The sequence below is a fragment of the Ptychodera flava genome, chromosome 4, assembly GCF_041260155.1.
Source record: "Ptychodera flava strain L36383 chromosome 4, AS_Pfla_20210202, whole genome shotgun sequence".
Taxonomy (NCBI): domain Eukaryota; kingdom Metazoa; phylum Hemichordata; class Enteropneusta; family Ptychoderidae; genus Ptychodera; species Ptychodera flava.
Genome location: NC_091931.1, coordinates 39,151,428 through 39,160,413, shown reverse-complemented (window position 1 = coordinate 39,160,413; position 8,986 = coordinate 39,151,428). Strand labels below are relative to the sequence as shown.

At 37.7% G+C, this 8,986-nt stretch overlaps 1 protein-coding gene across 1 annotated transcript in view; it reads right to left on the bottom strand.

Annotated features, from left to right (window-relative positions):
- Positions 1-1,582: 1,582 nt before the first annotated feature.
- LOC139131718 (transcription initiation factor TFIID subunit 1-like) overlaps positions 1,583-8,986 on the bottom strand; it is a 35,722-nt gene continuing 28,318 nt past the window's right edge. The window contains exons 30-35 of the mRNA XM_070697917.1: positions 8,636-8,788; positions 8,051-8,170; positions 6,921-7,098; positions 5,570-5,773; positions 4,337-4,437; positions 1,583-3,454 (exon numbers count right to left, since the gene is read on the bottom strand). Of these exons, the coding sequence (XP_070554018.1) occupies positions 3,014-3,454; positions 4,337-4,437; positions 5,570-5,773; positions 6,921-7,098; positions 8,051-8,170; positions 8,636-8,788 (1,197 nt within the window). The 3' untranslated portion in view covers positions 1,583-3,013. The remainder of the gene's footprint in view (positions 3,455-4,336; positions 4,438-5,569; positions 5,774-6,920; positions 7,099-8,050; positions 8,171-8,635; positions 8,789-8,986) is intronic.

Here is an 8,986-nt window from a genome sequence, read left to right as displayed (position 1 = left end):
ATTTGCATCCTGAAAAGCTACTCTTTGGTGTAACCAAGTTTCAGTTCGATTCTAGCGCAACCTCCATGAGGCGTGTACAGTCTACGAAAAATCATATTATTCTAATGATTATGAAATATGATAGTTGATGATATCATTATGGTATTTCATCATGGTCGAGATCCTTTTTCGCTTAAAAAAACTATCATTGAACGGGTATGGATCACACTTGACATTGACGTATACGGCATGTCAATACCATATATGGGCACATATCTGACCGTGGAAGCAAAAATTTTTTTTACCTCCATGATCTGACACGCCATTGACGACCGTGTCAAGTACAACCTGTACCCGTTTGGAGATCTTCGAAAGATCAACCTAGAAGAAATACCCAAATGATTATATCAATAATATTCATATTTCAAAACAATGACATTAATATGTTTTTTACGACTGTACATGCCTAATGGGCCTGCGTTCAAGCAGGACGTGGGTGAAGTGTAGCACAACAAACACTTGGACTAAAACAACATGAATCTTAATGTCAACAGACTCCTACCTATTGTGGGCAAGAAGTTGAGGACACCTAAAATCAGACCCTCACAGAGTGATAAGACAGGCCATGTCTTACTGGTGTGCACATGGATAGGAAAAGATGGTTATTAAAAATAAAGAGTTATGAATTAAAATAACTAATTTAATCATGGAAGAAGGAAGATGTATTTAAACATCCTTACAATACTTTCCAAAGTACGTAGAAGTTTAATTCCCTTTCTACCAGGCTTCACAGACAAACCACAGAAATAAATGCAACTGAGGAGAAAGAGGTTTAAAGTGGGGTCAGCAGATGTCAGTTTGCATGGATCCACTTTGAATGGTGGAGAGCAAAATACGCTGATACTCACTCCACTAAACCATTGATGACACTCTGATATAGTCTTTGTCCCTCGATGACCGGTTCAGAAGAAGATTGTAGGTCAAGTTCACCACTATTAGTTTATAATAGCACTGTAATATACACGTCAATAGAAAACTTTCAAGTATGCAGGCTGGCCATGTGGTCTTTGCAGAATTTGTAATTTTTTAAGTTTTTGGGTTACTAGTATGTTATAATTTTCTAGAAAAGGGTATTTTTAGTAATGAAATATAGAAGTGCATAGAGAGGAGACTTTGGGATTTCATTCTGGAGAGAAATCATTCTGAAAAAAACATGAATTGAACTTCAATCCAGTCAGAAAGGGTCTGATTTGATGAACAGAATGTCTAGACACAGCATTTCAACTGGTTTTGTTCGGGGTTTGGAGTAAATGTGCCGTGCCTCAGCTAAGCTTTACGGTCTTTACAGTGTTTTGTAACTTATTATTAATTCAGAACTTACCCCTCAGTTTTAACAAATTTGTTTCACAATCATCATAATGAAATCGCTGACTTCACCTGTCTTTTCTGCCTTAACAACACAGTACATATGACTAAGCCAGTGAAGATTTCAGGGTGTGCTCACTGGGTTCTAACAGTGAACAGCTTCAACCTTGTACCGAGACTGTTTGCAGTGAAGATAAAGATATGACAGCAAACAAAACACATATAAAAATGATCAACATTCCATTTCATGTACATTCAGGTTTATTTCAATCACCATAAGCCGAGCATTTCACTCAGGTCCAACACAGCAACATTTTTTAGTCTATTCAGCATGAGGTATTGAATACTCAGTTCTTCATAGGCTATGATATAAAATAAGTCGGCAACATATTGATGTGTTTATACTATCTAACATAGTACAAAATAATCACTGGGAAACTTATATCCACTAAAATTTGACCACAGACGTAGACGAGAATAGAAAAAACAGCCAAAGACATGTAGCTATGAGTACTGGACACTGTTAATGCAGTTTGCCGACATGACTGTGGGATGCTCTTCCCATTTGAACAAGTTACTGATGAAAAGAAAATGTACAATCTGTAGATGGTTGGTGGCTTGGCCAATCAGCAGTGGTGAGAGTTCGGACTTCAAGGACACTGCTTTTCAAATCCGTGAGCTATGTACATTTCAAAATCTTGCTCTCCCATTGTCCCGTATCCCTTTGTGTACCGAATGAAGACACGAACCTGATTCACTTCTTGTGTTCTCCCGTGTTTTACGGTTTCAATGCGTGTTTTCATGCTCGCGGAATCCTGCATCACATTTCATGCTCACAGCATTTCAAAAAAGATTTACTCATAATTTACTCATTAAAAGACAAAAAAATGATTCCTGATTTTGTTTTCCTGAAGAATAAAGTACTTGGTAATCATACCATGTGTACAAATGACATAATTAATGGTTGGTCAAGGTCAGTTTCTGCAGCCTGTGGTTACGGCTTTCCAGTAATTGGGCAAGTAACAACTTTACATACAAGAGAAGTTGTTTTGAGGCATTTGAAGTACAAAAAGGAAAACTAAGTACGGCAAAACTGAAAATTCTCCAGTGAACAATACTGAGCTGCAAACATCAGAAAACCTCAACTGTACAACACCCTTCTTGAAATATTTGATTGAATTTCAGGACATTACTCCGTCAAACATGTTGACATGGCATGGACTTTGATTTATAGATGAGGAGAATTACATGATGGAATCCCTCCTTGATTACCATAAAATAAAAAGGATGACTGTTTAGAAACATAACTTATTTCTGCTGGTTATACATTCCTAGTTCATGCTGCAAAATATGGTAGTGATCTTGAACCTGGTTTTTAACGTTTTGTCTTGTTCTGAATTCGTCCATAACTCAAGAACATCTTATGGCCAGGCCAATCGTGACAGCCAATGTCTAATATGACACATCCCTGATGTGTATGTCACAGATTTACATGTCATGTACGATTTCACACATTTCAAACATATGTACAGTGTGATGTCTTAGTATTTGGCATTGTTTGGTGTACAATCCTCTTCAGACAAATACACTGTCTGCACTGTCAGGATAATACTTGTTTCTTGCACAGAATAAACTTTTTCCTGTCCACCTATCATCCAATCACAACATTTCAAATGTCCATTGTCTCATCATCTCCGACAGCGATGAAATCATCCTCATCTTCATCTTCATCATCATCGTCGTCCTCATCTCGTCCCACTACCATCCCCGCATTGTGTGGTTGCTGATCTCTGGTCATGTCACCTCTAAATTCATCTTCGTTCTCTGAGTCTGAATCTTCCCTGTTGGGAAAACTGTCAGTGGCAGCCACTGGAGTTCCCATCCGGCTATCCTCAAAACTGAAACTGCTCTCGTTTGCTCCGAAGCTGAAACGGCTCTCCTCGTTTTCAGCGAAACTCATCCTGCTGTCATCATTTCCCGTGGAGAAGAAAGATCCTTCCTCGTCACTCTGTTGCCGAAGGAATGTTGTGTCATCCTCGCTTTCCTCTTCGCTGTTTTCCGGGGTGAGTTGTAGATCTCTATACAGGATGCTGTTCCCCTCTACCTCACCCTGTAACATGGAAACAAGAGTGATTACCCTTTCACTGCAATGGTTCAGCCCAATCATATTTCTTGGTGAAGGGGAAGGCTTAATGAGGCTGATTCTACACAAAACATGATTTGAACTAATTTGGGAGAATAGGATGTAGTAATGTTGGTTTAATCAGCAAATTTAAGCTCATCTGCTTTTCTCTTTTTTTTGCAATTTACTTGTTTTTATGGGTAATTTGGAATATTGCATCTTTCAGCTGAAGGGCACCTAAAACTTTTGATAATTCTGAACAATTAAAAGATTCTATTCTCCCTAAACTTCCAATCATATTACAACAACATACTTGCATCACTAATAATGGGAAAAAATACAATTTGTCTGAAGTTTTATGATTTGGTGTAAGACAATAGAGACTGAAGGTACATGTGAAATGACAGTCTTCTACTGCTAATTTTTTGATGAAATTAATGAAAATCACACAGAAAGGGAACTGAATACATACTACTGTGACAAACAGGGGCATAAAACAAACAAGCCCTGTCTGAATTTCTATCGGCAGCACCCTATTTCATGCATGCCTTGCTATATTTAGAAGTATGTAAATAATCATGAATGGTGCTACTGGGCTCTTTCTTTTCACTCAGAGTCACAATGCTGGTCTGTGGAACCAAAATATGCTATCCTGTTCTTGTCAATTCCACACATACATGAAAAAAACCCTCAGATTTGATTCCATTCAGTAAATCACTTGTACTCCATGCATTGGAAAAATGACTCAAAACTTTGTAACAGTCGGTCCTGGCTAACATGATATATGTAATAGTCTTGATAATCAAGGGTGGGAATGTTTAACTGCAAGCTACTGGACACAAATTATGATCCATTGAAATAATCCCTTACCTCGTCATTATCTCTTGATTCATCCATATTATTCTCATAGTAACTTTCCACATCCACAAACTCTCCATCTCCGTCCTTGACCCTCTCGGAGTCCTCAAAACCTTAGAAGGAATAAGATATAAGATGCGTATTGAAAACATCTTGATGGTCTGATTCAAGGCCGGCTGTGCTGTACTGTTGTGATTTTCATTTGTAGGAAAGTATCGCACTTAACGTACATGTATATCATTCTGCTCTGAATGTTCAAGTATTAAAATCTATCACTGCATTGATTTCCAGTGGTTGACATCACGGTACAATCATCTTGATGTGTTGATGAATGATATTATTAATGAAATATCTCCGCATACACATTAAATTTTGCAGGGCCGATCAAGAATGGGGGTGTGGAACAGTAACAATTATCTTTCTCATGCATAGTCATCATCTTCAAGCGTTTTCATTATGTCACTGAAGTCTTTTGCCAATACACAACAAGGTACACTGTTAAACATCAGTTATTCCAGTTCAACTCAGCATTATATCAACCTCCACAAATTTGTTTTTAGAGAGTGAACGTGCTTAGGTTTACTGCCCTCCAGGTAAGCACATGCCATGACCCACTTTGAGCAAATCAAAACTACATAACACATTAGCTGCATGACACTCTTACAGCATAATGTTATTTGTCTCCAAAGTGTTACAAGTCTCCTAGTTTTCTGTGAGTGCTGGCTTTATATCTGTATAGAGTTCATGATTCTGAAGGATGTTTGTCCACTGAGTTTTGACACCAAGTACTCCACATATTTCAGTCCATTCAAAAGGACAAAGTCACAAATTGAAAATGCATCAGAATCTAAACAATGCCACGGCAGTAGATGATGGAACGGCTTGCTAATTCCAATACACATGGAAAGCACACACGGTCCATACACTCAAAGTAAGTCAAAATAAAAGGACTTTTTCAGCAATTTTCAAGGAATTTTTGAGGTCTAACCTACTGTTTTCCAGGTATCATTTTTATGACATATCATTTTCATGTAATCACTTTACGAATAAATTTGACCACATCATGACTAATTTTTTTTATTTTCAAAAATCACTAGTGGTGTCTCACTTTTTTCCAGATTTTCAAGGACTCAATTTTATTTTTAAAGACTTTCCAAGGCCTTTCCAGGAGGCTTTGAAATTCAAGAACTTTCCCAGTGAAAGCAGACCAACACTTGCAATGAAAGGAGAAATTCTGATTAATACCTGTAAGATCATCACCATCCAGCCCTCCCTGTGGTGTGCTTGGTGCTATGGACAGGCTGTCAGCCTCTGCCGCATCCAGTGCAGCTTCCCGTGTGGCGGCGATGTCTTTCTCCAGCTGCTGTAAGTGTTCCTCATTGGCGGCAAGCTCTTTCTTGCAGACTTCCACTATCTGCTCGGCAGTGCTGGTGTACTGGCTATCCACTCCTGAAAGGTAAAACAGTTCACATCGAAGTCAACGGGACTGGCGTTGATATAAGACCTTGCCAGACGGTGAATATTGTCACTGGTAACAGATATGGTCACTAGCTCTACGACCATAAAGGGTTTCTGTCATCGGAAGAGATGACTTTTCCATTGATTCATATCCATGCTTTCCAAGTTAGAACAGATATGTAGTTGTACATACTATTCTCAACAAGTCAACAAAGTATACATTGCATGATCTGAGGTGCATGAATTATGATAAATAGCCATTTCATAAATTTGCACGCATGAACAATCCTAATTCACACACTAATTCATAAACGAATTCATTGTGTCAAATTTCCGGCAACTTTGATGCAACAAAATACAAAATGCTGATCAACATATCTACTCATTTTTTTTTTCAATATCATATCTACTTATTTTTAAATTAGCATTAGCATTGCAATGATGCTGTCAACTTGTCAAGTAGGAAAATCATATTATGAAAAGTCATGCAAGTAAGAACTGATTTGGGTATCTGAATAATCACCACACGAGATGCAATGAAAATGTTCAGGATCAGAAAGAACACAATTCTAATACCAGGGGCAACCAACAAAGCTGCTTTTCTGTATCAGTTCAAAGGCAGTATTTCATTCCTTATCAGCACAGAGCAAAGAAATCTTATTCAGCAACTTGACAAAGGCCCAATTTGAGGGGGGGCAGGGATATTCAATAACTGTTTTTGGCAGTTTATCTGGTGGGTAACACGAGAAGCAGAGAAACTGCTGTGGGGACTTTCTTAGTAGGGCAAGGGTAAGGAAAAGTTCGGAGATATCCTGGAAGATAGTGAGGATACAAAAACTTATGGGCTGAAGGGGTGAATTTTCAAATCACAGTAGAAGAGCTGTTACGAACAGCTTGTATTTTAGCCTCCAAATTTTAATTTTTAACAAAATACACTGTAAAGACATCTATGGTTAGAGTTTCTCAAAATCAGCCTGTTGACTGCCCCTGTTTTAACAATGTACAAGTGAAGTAATCAAGTGCATAACACAAAAGGTTGTTACAGATCTTGTTTCTACCATCTCTCATAGACAATCACAATGACAAAAGAAAGTTAATAATACAAAACACAACAGAAGTATTGCATGTAAGAGCTCACCGTTGTATTTCTTGCTATTCAAATGCAGCAACTCTACGTGTTCTAGGAACTCCTCTCTGGTATGGTAGTAGTGGTGAGCTATGTTCTGACGGATGGTTTCCAAGTCTATGGGCGTCTTGATGATTTTGTAATAGTCTTTAACAAACTTGGCATTGACCGGCTGATGGAAAGGCCAGGACTGTGGAAAAAATACCAGACAGGAACAGTTGTTATACTACAGTCAGTCTACATTGTTTAGGAAAATGTCAATATACTTAGTGTTTTACGCCAAGGTTTGGAACACTGATACAGTTCGGTGGTGAGGCCAGATGAAAATATGTGTGTTTCTAGTGAAATGCCTCTGAAAAATAGGATACATGTAGATCAGAGAAACTTTCTTTTTCGTTTTATTTTTGTTGGCTGAGACTCATAAAGTATGGTAAAACTTAGAGACTTTACTCAAAATTTTTTGAAAATGCGAAAAAAGATGTCTTGGCTCAGCAGGTTTTTCTTGGTCGGGTTACTGGAAACACACATATTTGTTTAGTTTGCCCAAGGTAACACTTCCATGGGATGCTAGGATTGTTATTTGGGAACCCTGAGCCAAGTGCTTAGAGTAGCCTTGGTAATTTTACATCTCGATGATGACTGATGTTGGCATGACAAAGCTTTGCAGAGCACAAATATTTGACAGTTCCTTCCAACAGAAATAAATATGGATATACTTATTCGATGCAGGAATGGTGTTTTACTTTGTAAAAAAGTGTGTGAGTGATTTTCAAATTTCATTAGATGTGTGAAGAGTTGATAAGTGTTTCCATTAAAATAATCAAAATCTATGAAAATTTTCTGATCTACACTAGTTCCATTAGTTCAGCTACAACTTCAGTTTCAAAACTCACCAAGAGTTTAGGAGATTCTACAAAATGAAAGATGTGACATCCACACACCATTCAAAATGAACTAGTAACATGCCTGTATTTGAGCAAAACATCTCAAATAAATTGTATGTGCGGAACGACACTTTGTCTGATCATTATATCATCATCCTATGACCCTTGAGAGTCTTGTCGCCCTCACTACAGAAAGAATGAATATTTCTGAACACTTGCTGTATCTATCAACCATTGTATTGTTAGAGTGATACAAACCTCTGGTATTTCCTTCATTTTAGCGACCATGTTGTCCAATATAAAGGAGAACGCAACTTGATCATCATCACCAAGAAGAGGGTTGATGGCTTTCTCGATGCGGGCAAATTTATCTTCTTTCTGCAGAAAACATGAAGAATAACAAAATCTTAATACCTTGAAAATGAAAATTTCAACTTTTGTCCAAACTTTTCTCCAGCAAACTTTCAACTATCCCTTTTAAAAATCAGAAATTAAAATAAGGGGTCACCTTGCAAATTTTTGTACATGAAGTATTGCCTAACATTTATCGACACTTGAAATTCAAAATGGCCGCCATCCCTGTGTTCACTCTACGGGAAGAAAACTAAATTTTTGATTTTTGCAAAAATAATCCTGTGAAAACTTTATTTATTCCACGAGCTTTGAAATGAGCCCCCACAAGTGGTAGAGGCTTTTTCAACTAAGAGAGGTCTGTGTCTCAGGGTACACATTTTAGCAGAGCATTATTTTCACAGCAAAAATCATCATGTAGTATCCTAGCCATACAGATCATCAACTCCTTACAATCTTCCTTCGCAGAACCCTTTGGCACTGACTCCTTACCTCCGCTACTTTCTGTTTGCACATTTCATGCATAGCCTGTGCCTGCATTGTCAGTGGACTCTTGGCCCCGTTGTAGATTGTGGAATTGTTGACGATCTGCTGCACATCTTCCAAGAAGTCCTCCTTGGAGCAGTATTTCTTCTTGCGGACATTCTTTTTGAAATATAAGAACCAAATACTGAGTATGCTAGGTAAATGTATTGAAATATTGGTACTATGGGAATTGAAAAAGCACAGACATCTCAGCATATAATGGGTATTAGCACTATCTATACATTAATGAAAATTTACAATGCTTTATTCTTTCATCTGTTCTAATTTTCTATAAAAATTTACATGAACAGAGTATAC